The following is a 19,149-nucleotide window of genomic DNA, read 5'->3' as shown; positions in this document are numbered from 1 at the left end:
ATAGCTCCTAACAACTTGATTTAAAAGGGCATAAACCGTATGCTTTTAGAAAGAATATAAAAATAGCTGTCCAACGGTACCAAAACGAGCTCCCAGCTCGCAAGCTACAAGCTTTAACGCCAGTTTGAAGTTTAAAGTTGACAAGAAAAAAATTGCAAAAAAAAATCACTTTTTCAAAAAAGTCTCCGTGCTAAAAGAGTTAATACAGTGCCGTAGGAAGCATTTTCTTATTGGGGGGGGGTCTGAAATTTGGTGACACCGCGAGGGCCAACCATGGTTTGGCCCGAGGGGGGGATTTTGAAAATTTGAGCTCTAGATTGCTTGAAAACACACTCAAAACATGCACATAAAAGACAATTATGACAAATTAAAAAAGAAAAAACTTTGCATTTTGTAAAATAACCATTTTTGAAAAAATTATTGGGGTGGCATAGCCCCCCCTTGCCCCCCCCCCAGTTGCTACGGCACTGTAATAGTTTAACCATCAAGAGGGTGTTGAAGTTTGTGTAGAAGAGCAGATTTTTACGACAGGGTTATGATCTATTGATAGGATAAAAAGATAATTAAGGTGTCATAAAATTCTGCTATCCTGTATAGACGATACACTTCTTTCTGGCTACGTTACTTTGCACAGCCACTTTGTGTACAGTATTCGAAAAGATATGGAAAAAGATTTTTTCTACCAAATTTTCTTCTTTTGAGAAGACCTGTCAAGGTTCTTTTTAAATTGATCTTCGAAAATTATATGTTGTGTGAACCTTCAGTTTGAGTCTTTTTGAAAATATATCTACTTTGTTAGAAACAGAATTGCGAAATTAACTTTGCAAGAATTTTCTTTCATTAAGATATTGGAAAAGACAAGATCGCCACAAATGTATGAGGTCCTCATCAAAGCTGGAGTACCTATGGGTGTGCATTGCGCTCAAGCAACCGCTGATCTCCTCAACCGACAGATTGTGGTTGAAATGTCCAATGGTTCTCCACCATTGGTTCTCAATCCAAAAGATGGGGGTGGAGGAGGGCCTCCAATCAACTTGAACTTGAATATGAATGGGGATGACTCAGTTGGGCATTATCAAGTACAAGGTAAACTTTCAAATACTTGGCAAGCTTGCAATGTATGAGATGCTAAAATCGTCGGATTTTTCATTCGGAAAATGAAACCGTCGGATTTTTTAGTCATGTATTATTTAAGTTGAAATGATTCTTAGAGCTAATACAATGATTCTCTAATTCTTTCGTTCTATAGTTCTCTAGTTCTATAGTTCTTTGGTTTCTTAGTCCTCTAGTTCTATAGTTCTACAGTTCTCTGGTGTCTTAGTTCTGTAGTTCTATTGTTCTTTGGTTTCTTAGTTCTCTAGTTCTATAGTTCTATAGTTCTCTGGTTTCTTAGTTCTATAGTTCTCTAGTTCTCTAGTTCTATAGTTCTCTGGTTTCTTAGTTCACTGGTTCTTTGGTTCTCTGGTTCATGGTTCACTGGTCCGTGGTTCTTTGGTTCGTGATTCTTTGGTTCACTGGTTCATGGTTCTTTGGTTCATTGGTTCATGGTTCTCTGGTTCATTGGTTCGTGGTTCACTGGTTCATGGTTCTCTGGTTCTCTGGTTCGTGGTTCACTGGTTCATGGTTCTCTGGTTCATGGTTCACTGGTTCGTGGTTCTTTGGTTCGTGGTTCTTTGGTTCGTGGTTCTTTGGTTCGTGGTTCTTTGGTTCATGGTTCTTTGGTTCGTGGTTCTTTGGTTCGTGGTTCGTGGTTCTTTGGTTCGTGGTTCTTTGGTTCGTGGTTCTTTGGTTCACTGGTTCATGCTTCTCTGGTTCACTGGTTCATGGTTCTCTGGTTCTTTGGTTCTTTGGTTCTTTGGTTCTTTTGTTCACTGGTTCATGGTTCTCTGGTTCTTTGGTTCTTTGGTTCTTTGGTTCTTCGGTTCTTTGGTTCTTTGGTTCTTTGGTTCTTTGGTTCTTTGGTTCTTTGGTCCTTGGTTCGTTGGTTCTTTGGTTCTTTGGTTCTTTGGTCCGTGGTTCATGGTTCTCTGGTTCGTGGTTCTTTGGTTCGTGGTTCTTTGGTTCGTGGTTCTTTGGTTCACTGGTTCACTGGTTCATGGTTCTTTGGTTCGTGGTTCTTTGGTTCACTGGTTCTTTGGTTCACTGGTTCATGATTCTCTGGTTCGTGGTTATTTGGTTCGTGGTTCTTTGGTTCACTGGTTCATGGTTCTCTGGTTCAATGGTTCTTTGGTTCTTTGGTTCGTGGTTCTTTGGTTCACTGGTTCTTTGGTTCACTGGTTCTTTGGTTCTTTGGTTCTTTGGTTCGTGGTTCTTTGGTTCACTGGTTCTTTGGTTCACTGGTTCATGGTTCTCTGGTTCGTGGTTCTTTGGTTCGTGGTTCTTTGGTTCACTCTTTCATGGTTCTCTGGTTCATGGTTCACTGGTTCACTGGTTCTTAGGTTCACTGGTTCTTTGGTTCTTTGGTTCTTCGGTGCGTGTGATAAGATTTGCAAAAAGCTGTTTGCCCCTCGCAGGGGTCTGCTCACCGCCGCGTCAAAAGGATTTGCGAAAGAACTCTACATCCAAAAACGGCAAAAATAGACTCTGTCAGACACACATCATGAAATTGCGCCCCTGTCAGATCAGGATTTTGCAATTTTAGATACCCTGCCAGTAATTCTGCAACACTGAAAAAGGTACCCTGACCAGCGGCACGTCCCCGTACCTATTTTTGCCTAAGTGCCCCCTCCCCGCCCGGGAAAAATGCCTTCCCTTGAAATTCGAACTGGTCACATCCAAAATGTTGGATGTGTTTTACATAACACTTTTGGTTTATTTTGTTTATTTTGCTGTACAGTTCCGTACTGAATATGGGGAATTTGTTCCAATTCACTTTTAAGGTCGGAAAGAATGTCTCCAACAGGGGAGAGTTATTTTATAAGTGGACTTTTCCCTTTTGGGAGATTTTGTTCAAAATTAATACTGTAGTTACGTTATGTATATACCTTGAGAATGGCCAAAAAATGTACACAATCAAGCGGCTTTATAATTTTTAATTCCGCTGACTGAACATGTCAGCTTTTATAGCTTCTTATAGCACGCTTTAATCTTTTGGGTTTCCTTTGAGTGTTATGTTAAGAACAAAGCAAATGGCGACAAAATCTGAAAATTTTTCTACAAAAGTTATATTCATTAGGCGACCGATTACCAAACAATTTAATCGTTGTCAATTATTTCATCCACCCCACTGGTAAATTCTTTGATTTAAGTTTAAAGGTCAATTTAAAAAATGGACGAAATAAAGACGCTGTACTTTTTTTCAAAGCAAGAGAAAAGGGAAGAAAGAATTCAATAGAAAAGAAAGAAGCAATGGACGGTCATATCTCATTTTTTTGCTCAAAGTTATAGTGTTTATTTCCATGACACTGAAATCCTGAAATATAACACGCTAAAACTCAAAAGTGTGATCCTGAAGTGTGTCTTCAGAAATTAGACGGGTGTGTGTTGATTATGTATATAATATTATAGTAAATATGTGCTACCGTGAAAAGCACAGGTCGAAATCATATATCGACGCTGTGCCGACGAATCGAGATTCTATTCAGCGCGCAATCAACGAAGACAAAAGTAACCATGGCGACCATCCAAGATCTTGGATGAAGTTCAAAGTTGACATTTTTATTCTCTTCGTTGAAAACACAACTAAGAAATATCATCAATGCTTTTTAAAAAGAGTCAGTGATAGAGAATCACAACATAAAGTCTGTCTATTATTTCGATTCAATTAAAGTGACATTTCCATAATTAATAGTTTAGTAATTACTGTTATACATTTGGGGATCATGTAAAAGATTTCTTTCGAAAGAAAATTACTTCAATTACACTTGGAGGTTTCTGGGGAATTCGTAAATAGTAAACTGCATATTGATACAGTCTGCTAAAAAATAATAACCCACGCAAAAAAAATGACCCAAGCAAAGAATTTGACCCATGCAAAATCTTTGACCCACGGACCCACGCAAAAAAAATGACCCACGCAAAAATATTGACCCACGCACCCACGCAACCCACGCAATTTAGCAGACTCGAAAGTATATAATCCAATTTCCCAGCGATTCGAGATCCAACGATCCAACGATCTAGCGATCAAAACATCCAACGATCCAAGGACTCGGCGATCCAATGATGCAACGATCAAATGACATAATGATCCAACGATCCAATGATCCAACAATCCAATGATCCAACAATCCAGCGATCCAAGCACCCAACGATCCAATGATTCAGCGATCCAACAATTCAATGATCCAACGATCCAACCAGCATGAACCAGTGAACCATGAACAGAGAACCATGAACCCACAAAGAACCACGAACCAAAGAACCAGAGAACCAAAGAACCGGAGGACCATGAACCAGTGAACCAAAGAACCAGTGAACCAGATAACCAGTGAACCAGAGAACCATGAACCAGAGAACCAGAGACCCAGAGAACCAGTGAACCAGTGAACCAGTGAACCAGTGAACCACGAACCAGAGAACCATAGAACCAGTGAACCAGGGAACCAGTGAACCATGAACCAGTGAAGCAATGAACCAGTGAACCAGTGAACCAATGTACCAGAGAACCATGAACCAGAGAACCAGAGAACCAGTGAACCAGTGAACCATGAACCAGTGAACCACGAACCAGAGAACCAGAGAACCAGTGAACCAGAGAACCAGTGAACCAGAGAACCAGTGAACCATGAACCATGAACCAGAGAATCATGAACCACGAACCAAGGAACCAAAGAACCAAAGAACCACGAACCAAAGAACCACGAACCATGAACCAGTGAACCAGAGAACCAGTGAACCAGAGAACCAGAGAACCAGTGAACCATGAACCAGAGAACCAAAGAACCATGAACCAGTGAACCATGAACCAGTGAACCATGAACCAGTGAACCAGAGAACCAAAGAACCAATGAACTAAGAAACCAGAGAACTATAGAACTATAGAACCAATGAACTAACAAACCAGCGAACTATAGAACTATGGAACTAACAAACCATAGAACTATAGAACTATGGAACTATCGAACTAACAAACTATAGAACTATAGAACTATGGAACTATGGAACTAACAAACTATAGAACTATAGAATCTGCCTAGGATACGTCTTGTTTTTCCGACAAAAATATCCGACGATTTCAGTATTTCATATATTGCAACATTACCAAATACGTTCCTTATAGTAGGGCCAACTAACTGTCAGCTCTGCTGTGATTTGACGTCAAATCTTGTCTTGATCGTACTGACGTCGGTTTGTTGTTGAACTTCAACTGTATTTCTTTGTGTGTTTTAGTCAGAGAGTTCTTGTATGATTTTTTCTACTCAGAATTTAATGCTCTTTCAAATGGTATAAATCATTTTCGTTCATTTTGACTTTTGAAGATCAGCTGTTTTCCAACCCCTTATTTCCCTTGCAGTTTTGCCTATGGCGTCACTATTTTGGTCACAAAAAGTTTTCCAGGGCCTAATCCGCATCCTTCCTCTCAAAAATATCTTGTAATAAACTGTTCTTTGGAATAGAATAAAAATGGCTAGGTCTTAAAAAAGATGTCGCGGGACCCCAGGCTTAACCCCCTACTATTATTAAGGTAAAGGAATAACGGTTCCCTTGAATTTAGTGCATTTCGCAGAACTAATTTTCGCAGATAACACAAACTTTCTCATTGAACTATTTCGAATTCTTAGGGTTTTTGTCAAATTTGTCGAGAAAATCATATTTCCTGGAACTACTTTAATTAAATATAAAATTTCGCGGGGTTTTTCTGAAGAAGTTATGAATATTCATGATGAAATAGAAAAACATCTCATTCCTTATTTAAAAAAGCGTGTATACAAACTATGTATTTTGGTTGTTGAAATACGCATTTTAGCACTTCTTTGATGGCAGTAAACATCTTAAAATTAATTTATTGACATTTTTTGCATTTTTGCTCCATATATTTTTATGGGATAAGGCCTTTTCAAATTTTTAATTTTGCGTATGGCACTCTAATCCGCGAAATTTAATCCCCGCGAAATTTTATCCCGTTAAAGTAGCTTTAACGGATGACACTCATCAAAACCGCGAAAATTATTTTCCTAAAGGTCTCTACTGAACGATGAGTGTATCTGTTTTGTTTTGAATTCAACAGCTTTTTGCTTTCGTCCTTATTCAACACAATAGCCTTATAATGCATTTTAGCCGATCATTTTACCTGTCATGTGTCGCTTATTTTAGGTTCAACTAACGTAAGTGAGGGTGGAGATTACAATTGTTTTTTGAGAGCCGCTGAAGAAGCAAGTGGACAAAAAATCAGTCGAGATGATATTGCCAACCATATTGTCAATGATCCGAGGATCTGCCAATACATTGAGATGGGAATACATGAACATTTCTTAACCAGAGGAAAATTCGGTGGCGTTTCCAGGACCAATGAACAAGATATGGAAGAAATGGTTGAGAAACTGCGAGACACTCATCCATATAATTTCGATAAAGAGTACAATAAGCACAAACAAAAATTTCTGGATAAAGCCAAATATCAACATGAAGGCAAAAAAGGCAAAAAATCGGGCAACGATGAGATTTGGCAACGAAAAAAAATTCGTGAGGCTCATCAAAAGGTCTGGGAACGAAACAACCCGCAGAATGATTCTAATAAACGGTATAATGATTTTATATCGTACAAAATAGTTTAAGCTTTTTTTTGGAACCCGGAAGGGCGATCAAGGATTCCATTAGAAATTTGGAAGGGTTGAGAAAAGGACCATGCTTAGTGGTACCTCTTTTACCTAATCTTTCCTTAGTGCATCCACAGAGAAGCTAATTCAAATGAAAATTATGTTTCTTTTTTTTTTTCAAAGTACTCATCTAAGGTCCCAAATAGTAGGAGGTTCAAACGAAAGGGTGGGTCCGAAAGATTTTCAAAAATTAATAAGCAGGGGAGACGTTTCTTCGAGACCTTAGAGTAATAAAATGATTCTCTTGGTTCACAACTTCCTTTTCATTTATTTTTAAAGAGTCAAACTGAACAACAGAGACACCCAAACATTTGATGAATTGGATATTGCTCTTTGGCTTCGTGTCGATACTCAATCTGTTATCTTTGATCCATCAAAACTCTCTAAAAATGAAGACGACCCTAAGATTGGTGGACATACAGGTGCATTGTTTAAGAACAATAACACTGACAACACTGGAGGACTGACGAACGGCCAATCAAATTTTCATGAACAGCGTCATTCCAAAATGACCGACCCTGACGGGAGGGCATCCGACCATGACCTCACACCTCCGCAGCAATGTGCTGTTCGGGGACTAGAAGCACATCTCAACCTAACTTTAAGTTCAGATGCATTGTTGAATAAAACAGATTTTGGTGGTCATTCTAAAGTGATCACTACAACTGGACACGATCTGGTCGATCCCAAAGATCGACAGCAGTGGGTGAACAATGGTTACCGAGATGAAAGGGCCAAGATATTCTTGGTTGGACAGTCTTTGAATGGTGGGAGAGACTTAAATATCCAAGACAAAGCCTTAATAGATTATGCAAATGATCTGAACGCATCTCCCTACATCAAGAACGTAAGAAATCAATTAAAAAAAATTTCAGATAAACATAATGAAAACTTTGCCTCCAGAAAGGCTTTTCAAAGTGCTTCAAGGATATTGATGAAACCAGCCCCCAACAGACATAAGGAACATAGACGAACAAAAGGTATTTTTAGTTTTTCGGATTTCTATCCGTTTTTTATTGACTACCAAGTCTAAGGGTTTTTTCATATGGAGGCGGGCTGGCCTGGCTAGGTGAAATGGGATGGTTTTTCTCACAAGACTGAACGATAGAATGACCCCAAGTTGACATATCAATCAGTAATATAAAATGTGGAGGGAACACTTATGGTCATCCAAAATAGTTCATTTTTTTTAACTACACTGCAGTCGATATTTAAGGGCTCTGACCATAGTGAATTTTTCATATTTGTTATGTGTAAAATGTGTTTTTCTGACTAATATGTGCAGCAAAACCATGACATGTTATACATTTTCTGTTAGGCCAACTATTCCTGAATCTAAAAAAGTAAAAATTGCGATGAAAAAAAATTATGAAGAAGAAAATGAAGACTTTTGCGAAGACAAGTATTTCAACTTTGAGGACCTTATTTTCGGCGAAGAAAAAACATTTTGAAAAAAATTTTTGTGTGAGATGATGTATCTTTAGCCAAACTAAAAATAGATTTTCGGAAGATTTTTGTAAAAGCTTCTTCGTCTCAAAATCTTGAAAATAGTGTTTTTTTTTTCAATTTTTCATCCCAATTTCTCATACAAAAAGACTCATAACTTTTGATACATCAATTTAGAAAGTTTTTTCGAAAATTTTTAGATAGTTCAATCTTTTGCAGACAATTTAAAAAAAAAATCGAAACTAAAAGGTCTTTTTAAGGTTTTCAACGTCATTTTTAAATATTTCCCGTTTTCCAAAAGGGAAATATTTATTAAAACGGGCTTTCTCCATCATAATTTTCCGTGTCAAAACGCCTTCCGTACGCCCTGACTGACGCCCGTTTTTAATTTCGCAGCGAAAAATGCATCCAGTGAAGTATAAGTAATGTATCATGATTCAAGTCGACTGATAAACTATATATATAATATATGTTACAAGTTCCTTACGGATTCTCAAGCCCGGTTATAATAAAACTATTACATGTTAGTAGCAGACCCGACTGGCGTTTGTTATGTAGCAGGTTGAAACATGAGTTTTTTGCTAGAAAGATGCAGTTTGTTTTCAAGTTAAATCTTTAAAATCAATTGTAAAAGGGGTTACGCACGATACGAAAATCTCGTGTTCGCAAGCGAAAGGTTTTTTACACCATATATAGACTGGAGTCGTTTATAATGCGTGTAATACTAATAATAATAATACTACCGTGAAAAGCACAGCTCAAAATCATATATTTACGCTGTGCCGACGAATCGAGATTCTATTCATCGCGCAATCAGTGAAGACACAAGTAACCATGGTGACCATCCAAGATCTTGGATGAGCGTCATAGTCGATATTTTTATTCCCGTCGTTGAAAACACAACTTACAAAAAGTCATCAATGCTTTGTAAAAAGAGTCAGTGATAGAGAATCATAACATAAAGTCTGTCTATTATTTCGATTCAATTAAAGTGACATTTCCATAATTAAAAGTTAGTAATTACTGTTATACATTTGGGGATCATATAAAAGATTTCTTTCGAATAAACTAATTTCGATTACACTTGGAGGTTTCTGGGGAATTCGTAAATAGTAAACTGCATACTGATACAGTCTGCTAGACATTAATATGGTAATATTTGCTCTTCATCTTTGATTTTTTCTACAGTGATTAGATTGACACACGCGCGATAAAATTTTTATTATTTGTCTTCAGAGGTTACTATATTCTTTGAAAACTTAACCTCTGATACTCAGGGTATAATAATACGGGATTTAGTTTGTATAAACGACTGGAAGAATCCGGTGTTCCAGCCTTATAGATACAGGGGCTAGCTACGCAGAAACTTGCGTAGCGAGAAAACAATTTATCAAGCAACAACAAACTCTCAAAACGAAATCAACTCAAATGAAAAACTTTCAATACACAAATCCACGCATATTTTTTTTCTCAAGAATTATTTTGAGCAGGAAAAAATTATAATTGCAATATTGACAATTTTCTTTTGTTTGGAGTTAGTGCACAAAGGTTTCTAGACGACTAAAATTGTTCCATTCATTACTTTTTGCTTTATTTCTACTATGTATAAATTAGTCGTCTAGCTTGCTAGACTACACCATATACCGTAAGATTGCTAAACTTCCTTATTCCCAGCGAAACTTTCCGATTGCTAGTGTACAACGGAAAAGGAGCAAAACGCCACAAACGTAGATTTAACACCGATTTTTGCCGGAGACTTCTAGTTCTAGAAGCAAAAAGATCCCGGAGATGGCAGGATGGGGCAGGTATCTTTTCCCGGGAATGAGAAAGTTAGCCATTTTATGATACAATTTTAAAAACTTTTACCCAGCCGTTTGCGTGATGCGTGATCGGGAAATAATTCGAGGCATGATTTGGGCTATTTTCGCGATACTTGCATGGTGAACAAACCTTTTTTGGTAATTTCCATGATCGTCACGAGAGCGAGGAAAATTTCTATCAATACATTTTAAACACGTACAAACTCTGGTGAACCAAAAGAAAGTTGATATTCTATTTTCAAAACAAACTGCTTTTTGAAGTTGTTTTTACCCAAATATCTTAAAATTTCGACCTAAAATAAGAACATAATAAGGATTTTTTGGTATATAAAATGTCTTATGATACTTGGCGCAAAGTAACGGAATTTCGTTCTGTCTTTTTCTCTTTTCTCGTTTTCTTAAATCAGGGGGTAATGTATATCTACAAAAATTGATCTTGTTCATCAAAAATTGAGAATATTTTACAATAGAAAACGAAAGGAAAATTTATGTTTTCAAAATAGATGAAATATTTTGTATATACTTTCATATATAATATATTGGAAAAAAGGTTTAGTATATAAAATATTGGAGAAAAGGTAACTACATCCTATTAATAAGAACATGATAGAGGCTCAAAGTGCAAAAAAAAAATAAATAAGAATAGTCGAAATTTTACTGGTTCTTATATAAAAAAGGTGTAATGCAAAAAAAAGAAGAAAAAAAAATCTCATATATACTGGGAAACATTTTCATAATCTGAAAGAAAGTCGAAAGGAAAAAATTCCCCTAGCAGAAGGCATTTTATAATTTTCAAAAGTATGCTGCAAAAGCAAAAAATGTCACATAATTGGCAATCATAATTTCCAAAATTTCCAAAAAGACAAAAAGTAAAAATTATCTTTAAAATTCTATTTCAATGATCTTATTATATACTTAACTCATCAAAAAATCAAATAAAAATCTTTTTTCTGGCCGGCCGCATGAAAGCTTTTTTCCTTCACCTGCATTCCGGAAACACTACATTTTTTCATTTTTGGCTGAGAGCATTTTTTAAATGCATGTGGGAGAAAATGTCAAGTTCAAGACAAAAGTTTTCTACATTTTAATCGCACGGGGAAGAAAATGGCCAAATTCACAGCAAAAATTTCGTGTCTGATATATGTTTTTGTATATCAGGGTTTAGATGCAATTGGTTTGTTTTGGTCCTAATCCGGACTCTTGATTTAGCCTCACTTTCATGCCCCTTATAAGGCCACAGATTTTTCACATGGGCCTTTTTCAGTTCTTCAGTTCTTCAGTGCAGACTGCTGTTTTTTGCTGTTTTCATATTTATCTCCTGTTACTGTTTATCTGTCAAAATGCTTGCTGAAAGACTATTCTTTTCAATACTTATGTTCCTGACTACTCCACCTGGTACTCCAACCAGTGAGGATACTGGTACCAGAAAGAAAAAATGCCCTGGATGCCAAAGAAGTCATGACTTACATGATTTTGATCATCCAAGGAAAAACTGCCAAGGTCCACCTCCACCGCCGTCTCTGTCTTCTTCTCCATCTACACGAAATCGTCGCTCATCTGCTGAAAACACAAGGAAAAGCCCCGATTCTCGTCCCTTCTCAACAGAGCAGATGGATCATTACGGACAACATCTTCGAGATCTTAAAAATCAAGAAACTGAGCTCCTGGAATCGATCAGACGTGACAAAGAGAACCAACTTCGTGAAGATGAAAACGTTTTGATTGAGGAAATTAAACGACAGACAGAGAAACTCCAACGTTTAAAAGACTCTAGAAGTCAACAACATTCGTCTCGCTCCGCCCCTCCGCCCAAAACACGCAACAGTTCCTCAGGGGAAAACCTTACAGCTCAATCCGCCATTTTAAATAATTTTCCTGCCGATTCCATGTCTACTTTGCTTCACCGCCCGCTTCTTTCTTCTCAACAACGACAACAACAAAATCTTTGAATCTTGAATCCTGGCTCTTCGTTTGGTAATGTTCTTCCCTTTTTGAATTCTGGTTCGACCGCTGAACCTTCTTCTACTCGTCAGTTTACACAGAACGAACTTTTTCTTCGCCCAACACGCACCAACGACGTTACCAGAGGTAAAGCTTTACGTATAGTGGACTTTGTTTCTCGTATTCGACCTGCTGAGGATGAAAAAGTTTTGTCTTATGACAACAATTGTAAACTTGCCTTGATTTTACAGGACTCTAAACCCAAACTTTCTAGTGTTACAGTTGAACAATTTAATATTGCTAATTTGAGAATTTTTTACGAGTTACTTTTTTCTGGGAAGCTTTCCACCCTTTTCCATGTACAGGAGTACCTTTCTTATGCGATTAAGGTCTTAGAGCTGGCAACTAAGTACACATGGTAATCCGTGTTGCAATATGACGATGAATTTCGGATTTTGCAACATACTTATGGGTTCTCGTGGAGTACTGACCATAGCCATCTACATGAGGTTGTTCTTATACCTCGCTGGGCTGCAAAGCTACCTCGTGGGCTTGGGCATGGCACTGATACTTCCTCACCCAAGATTGATTTTCTCTCCTCAGGTCTTGCGGGTAACAGTAAGGTTTCTGGTCCTCCCACAATGACACATCTCTCGTCCGGCTCTGAGATTTGTCGGATGTTTAATTCAAGAAAAGGTTGCCAGAAGTCACCCTGCAGGTTCACTCATGCCTGTAACCGCAAGGTTGGCTCTCAGGCTTGTGGAAAATCACATCAGGGTTTTCTGCATCCTGTGAATGAGGGTGGCTCTCAATGACTCTTTTCTTCTGAACCTGGTCCTTCTCCGCTTGATTCTGCACTTTGGGACAACGAACTCCAAAATGATCCGGACCGTCAATTTTTGTTTGATAGTGTGGTCAATGGATTTCAATTGCTCCCAGTAGATGCTTCAATCAGCCCTGCGGAGATGGATAACTATAATTCTGCTATTGGCCAGGGTTCTAAAGGGAAAGTTGAAGCCACTATCCTTGAAGAACTCGCGGCCGGAAATTACATTATTGCTACTGAAAAGCCTGTGATAGTCAGCGCACTTGGAGCAGTTCCAAAGCCTGATTCTGAGGATCTCCGTTTGATCCATGACTGTTCGATGCCCCACGGTATGGGCGTTAATTCTTACATCGATATTGAGAAGCAATCTTTCCAGACCCTAGATGATGCCTGCAGGTTGATAGGGAAGGATTTCTTCATCGCTAAGATAGATTTGAGACATGCGTATCGATCTGTCCCAGTCCATCCTTCTAACCGAGATGCTCTCGGTTTGAAGTGGAAATTTAGTGGGGATAGCCATTACACGTATCTAAAAGACACACGTCTCCCTTTTGGTGCACGCAGTGCCCCTGGTATTTTTCATCGTTTAACTCAGAGTGTCAGACGTATGATGCAGAGAAGAGGCTACCCTTTGATCATAGTATATCTTGATGATTTCTTGGTCATTGGTAGGACTCAGCATGAATGTCAAGCTGCCTTTGATACTCTTTCCTCTCTTCTGGTTTCCCTAGGTTTTACCATCAGCCCCTCTAAGCTTGTCCCACACCATGCACAAGACTGGTATTTCTTGGAGTTGAGATTGACACCACCTCTTTGACTCTCTCTCTCCCAGTCAAGAAGCTAGGTGATCTGAAAGATGCACTACTGTCTTTTCAGTCCCGAGCTCGTGCATCAAAGAGGCAGCTACAACAGCTTGCTGGCCGTCTTAACTGGGCTTGCAAGGTTATTTATGGAGGAAGAACTTCTTTGCGTCGTATTCTTGACCTTATGGGCTCCTTACGGAAACAGTCATCCAAGTGTCTGTTGAGCGAGGAGTTTTTTAAGGACATTTCTTGGTGGTTGGATTTTCTTGAGATTTTTAATGGTCAGTGTTCCTTTCATGACACTAGACCTGTTACTAACATCCACACCATCGGAGCAGTTTTTGACAATGACTGGTTCTATTCTAATTTGTTGGTTGATGCTCCTGCCCTTGCAGGCTTGCACATCAACTACAAGGAAGCGCTTTGCATTGTTTTTGCCTTGGAACGCTGGGCACCTTACTTGTGTAATAAGGTTGTCCATATTTACTGTGACAACACGGCTGCAGTTGGGATGTTGAATAAAGGATCATCTCGCAACCCGCTCATGATGACTTACCTCAGACGTCTGTTCTGGTGTTCTGCCACCTATAACTTTCGCCTAAAAGTTTTTCATGTGCCGGGAGTCCAAAATGTTGTTGCTGATCATGTATCTCGGTTGCATGAGCATTCACATCTTGCAGCCTTTCTCCAGTATCTTTGTGACTGTTTTGGCCAATCTGCTTCCACTGATAATGTTGTCTGGCACATGTCTGTGAACTGTTTCTGTTTTCTTCTTGGCTTGCATGGCTCAGGCTCACGTCTTCACTCTGCTTTTTAGAGTTTGCGTCTTCGCTGCTGGCGGATGTGCAGTTCTATCGTGAAGCCACCTATGCTACCAATACACGCAAGGCCTACCGTACTCACCGCAAGGTTTATCTTCAGTTTTGCAATATGCTTGATCTACCGCCAGCTCCTGCTAAGTGTGTGCACCTCTGCATGTATGCTGCGTATCTAGCCCGTTTCCTGTTACCTCAGTCTGTTTGTATATATTTGAACATTGTTTGCCTCTTGCATCGTGAGATGGGGTTCCCCAACCCTCTTCTTGATAATTTTTTCCTGTCCTCTGTGTTGAAGGGTATCAAGCGCTCTAAGGGTGTCCCTCCCGTCCCCAAGCTTCCCATCACGGTTGAGATTCTTTCTTTCATTCACTCCCAGCTCAACCTGCGGGATAGTAAGCAAGCTTCTTTTTAGGCTCTATGTTTGGTTTCCTTTTTTGGGCTTTTTCGGAAGAGTCACCTTTAACCCCCGTCTCCCCCAGAAGGGTTTTTTTCCCCAGACACTTTTTCTCACCCGGGATGATTTTACTTTTTTGGGTTCTGAGATCCACATCAGGGTGAGATGGAGCAAGACTATCCAGTTTGGTCAACGCACTGTTACTAAACCACTGGTGGCAATGCCTTCGTCTCACCTCTGCCCTGTTTCCGCAGTTTCACGTGCCTTCTCTCTTACCCCTGGGGCCCTCCCATGTGATCAAGCTTTTTGTTGGAGGGATTCCTACCTTGGGGCTAACCGTGTTTTTGTTTACCGGGATTTCATGCACATTCTTCAAGCACACCTCTCACGTTCTGGGCTCTCACACCGTCAATATGGGTCACACTCATTCAGACGTGGGGGGGCTACCTTTGCTTTGGAGGCTGGTGTGCCTCTTGACTCCATTGCAGTTATGGGTGACTGGAAGTCTGATGCAATGTATCTTTATCTACATATGCCCTTGTCGCAGCGTTTGCATGCCCAGCATTCTATTTCTTCATATATTTCTTCTTTACCTAACAACTAATACACACATTGGATTTGGACATTTGTTTTATTTTCCTAGTTTATATTCCTGTACATATTTTGTCTGTGCCGTTTTCACAGTGTTTATTCCGTCAAGCACTGAAAATACCATGTAGACATATCTGTGTGCTTTCTGCCTATCCTTGCCTAGTAGCCTTTTGTGTTTAACACGTTTTAAACGCACATGGATGAAAATGTCCAAATTCAAAACCAAAAGTTTCCCAGGCTTAAAATGCATGTGGAACGAAATGTCCAAATTCACAGCAATAAGTTTCCACATTTTAAACGCACGTGAAAGAAAATTTCCAAATTCACAGCCAAAAGTTTTCCACGTTTTAAACGCACGTGGAAGAAACTGTCCAAATTCACAGCAAAATTTCCACGTTTTAAAACGCATGTGCAAGAAAATGTCCAAATTCACAGCCAAAAGTTTTCCACGTTGCATTTTTAAAACACCAAGGGAAATTCAATCATCAATCAGTAAATTTTGGTCCGGGTTTAAATTTTTACATTAAAGCTAACCAGTCCTTATCCAACCACAACCATTTCGTATCCTCCTTGGGTGGTGCTGCATCTACCATCTGACCATCATATTCATGTAAAAAAGTGAGTTCAAACTTTTTTGATGCTGCAAGTATTTAATTTTTCAAATATAGCATGGTAAGATTTATCCACAAATATTCAGTCACCTGTCTTGTTAGAATTTGTGTAAATATACGGGCAAAATTGAAGTTAGTTTGTTGTGAAAGTTGATAAAATGTCCTGTTTTTCAAGAGATTGCATCAATCTCTCATGCCAAACCAAACGAAACATCAAATCCAGGAAGGAATAAGAAAACTTCATCATCAACCATTTCTTGTAACAATCACACAAAAATCATGATCAAATTCAACTCATTAAAGCATAAAAAACCCAAAGAAAAATAGCGAAAGAGCAGTAGCAACCAGTTGTTTATTTTTGCCGCCGTCTTTGTTTTGACTGTTAGAAAGCAGTATGGTCCGATCAACAATACGCTTCCGAACCGGGCGACGTTTCCCGATCGAGAATGATACTTATATTTTCCCCCGACGTTTCTCGAAGAAATGACGTCTTCATCGTCGTATAAAAAACACCCTACTGTTCCTCACGCCGGAGCTCGATTTAACAAGAGATTTGGAAAAAATCCATTACGTAATGTTTCCAACAGACAGTCGGGTGTAACTGACAATTCTCAATGTTTGGAGTTAAGACAGTTGCACACGACGACGAAAGTCTGAATGGAAACGAGGCTAAAAAAGCTGAAAAATCGATTTTATCACCCCGCATATCAGCTTTTTTTTCCCGCGCTTTTGCCAAAAGAATCAAAATAAATAAATCAAACTGTGTGGGTTTCTTTACTTCCAAACAACCTACCAATAGTTTTGGAACACTCCATAATAAAGAAAGATGGCTGTTCTTGTGGATTGACTTTCTGGTTTATCCCATATAAACACGATGTGACATGAAAAAAGTGAAGAGACATGATTTGTTGGTTTTTGTTTGATTTCTTGACTCGTATATCTCATGGCAAATGGGATAGCAAATGACTTTTCATGTATTGCTTGGCTCTACATATGATACCTCTAACTTTGAACACCTCCAGAATGTTGAAAAAAACATTTTATGAGATAAGTTTCGATTGTAATTTTCATGGAAATTTTTAATCGACAGATTTGACTTGGCGTCAGTTTTGTTTGGTTGATAAATTTTTAGCTTCACCATGACCGTGGGATGATTTTCAATAAACTTTTGTTGTTATACACAGTCACTCTACACATGATGACTCCAGCGATGATTGGTATCAGACAGTCAGAATGTTGGAAAAAAAAACATTTTACGAGAAATTGTTGATAGAAATTATATTGACTTATTTTTACAATTTTGGTGGTGTGGGTTTTGTTGGTTGATAATGTTTACACCGTGGGATCCTGTTAGGGTATATTGATTGTTGTTTGTTGGAAGACACCGTTTAACAGTCTCGCCATCTCCACCGTAGAGGCGGGAGGTAAAAATGCTCACTTTAGTACTGTGGAAGGTTAGAGAAATGTAAACATTGCCATTTTTTTCCCTTCCTTTAAAGAGAATGTTTTAGATGTTTGAACATGATATTAATGACAATTTTATGTATCTCTCCTGAAAATTTCACAAAAACTCACCAAGAGGAAAAGAAGCTATGATGAAAAGGAGTTCTTTACCTACCATTTCTCTGCTGGGTTTTCTTATGAGAACTGGCTGTTTACCTACCATTTTTTACGGGGGAGAGTGAAGTTTCTCGTCGTTGCCAAAATCAAAACAATAGAAAATTGTTCATATGCGTGCGCAGCCAACACTGTTAAACGGTGTATTGATTACCAAAAAAAAAAGAACCTTTTTTTGATAAATACTTTACTTTTTTCATGAACCGTGTGGATGGTTGACATCTTTCTCTAGTCTTGTAAACCAATGCAGTGCCTGTTTTCAAATCTTGAATTCTCTATACCTACTGAACTAAATAGACCTAAATTATGCATGGCTGGTTCATTGTTTTTATGCTGGAGTACATAATTATTCAATATGACTGCCTCTTTAAAAAAAGGTCTACTGTTTAAAGCTATTTAAATGCTTTAAAACTTTGAGCCACATTTTTTCTTTGTTGCTATTAAAGATAGATTTTTACTTTGTCGTAATGTAAATTTATTGTAAAGTTTTAGTTTTTGAGTTTAGTTCATCTGCAGTAGTATTTTTTCAGTAATCCTTAAATCTTGTGAATAAAGTAACATTTAACCAGACTTATTGCCCTCATTATATTCAAATTTGTATTTTTTTAGGACTGATAAGTACATATTTTTAAACACCAAAACAAAGCAAACAACATGCCAGTTCTTTCTGGACAAATATATATGTATACTTTATTATGTGTGCTTTTTTATATATGTCAATAATGACCTTCATTTTTAAGGAAATATTTAGTCGCAATTTTGCGATTCTTGTTTTAATTAAATTGCTAATTACTCTTGATAGAATAAATTCATAGTTAATTTATAAACACAGTCTTTTGTTAAAAGTTTCAAGGAACTCAAAACAAAAGTCTTATCTTCAAATCTCGTAAACTATTTTTTGACTATGGTCAGAGCCCTTAAATCATAGCTTGGTGATCGCAAAGCTTTACCGGGAAAAATCACAAAGTTAAGCCCCATTACATCCACCAAATATTAAAAAAAATAACTTTACAATCGCAATAATCGTGAGCACTGGTTATTTGATCTTGTTATTACATCATAATTTCTAGATTTTGCAAATTAGTTTGCTCATAAAAGATGAGCAGATTTTTGAAGGTTAGTTGGATGTACCGTAGTTAATTATATGGTTGATTACATTTAGCTTAGATTTGTAAAGGACGAGCGGGGCGATAAATCCGTAATAGCCCCGCTTTTTTGTAATCGCCCTGATGTAAACAAAAATTTCTATTGGTTAACAAAATATCGTACGAAATTTTTAAGCCAATCATAATAACAGTGTCAGTCGAATGTTTTTTTATAGTTTCGAATGTTTTTATAAGTTTCGAAAAGAATAGCGATTGAGTGTTCTTCAATTCTTTTTTTGACCATATAATTAACGCGGAATAACATGGTATTCTTGGGTAATTTTGGATTAATATAATAACCCCTCGTTTTATTGAAAACACTGACCCCTCACTACGTTCGGGCTATTTTGAAATGTTTTCAATGAACCTCGGGGTTATT

The 19,149-nt window shown here is 38.0% G+C and overlaps 1 protein-coding gene and 1 pseudogene across 1 annotated transcript in view; one reads left to right on the top strand and one right to left on the bottom strand.

The window, feature by feature from the left end:
• LOC136813074 (uncharacterized) overlaps positions 1 to 19,149 on the top strand; it is a 48,391-nt gene that overhangs the window by 28,000 nt on the left and 1,242 nt on the right. Inside the window, exons 7-9 of the mRNA XM_067069601.1 lie at positions 846 to 1,086; positions 6,256 to 6,682; positions 7,038 to 7,738. Coding sequence (XP_066925702.1) covers positions 846 to 1,086; positions 6,256 to 6,682; positions 7,038 to 7,738 — 1,369 coding nt within the window. The remainder of the gene's footprint in view (positions 1 to 845; positions 1,087 to 6,255; positions 6,683 to 7,037; positions 7,739 to 19,149) is intronic.
• On the bottom strand, positions 1,443 to 2,245 carry LOC136812933 (proteoglycan 4-like; annotated as a pseudogene).

This window comes from Clytia hemisphaerica, unplaced genomic scaffold (assembly GCF_902728285.1).
Source record: "Clytia hemisphaerica strain Z4C2 unplaced genomic scaffold, Clytia hemisphaerica genome assembly, whole genome shotgun sequence".
Classification (NCBI taxonomy): Eukaryota; Metazoa; Cnidaria; class Hydrozoa; order Leptothecata; family Clytiidae; genus Clytia; species Clytia hemisphaerica.
This window is presented reverse-complemented; position numbering and strand designations above follow the sequence as displayed.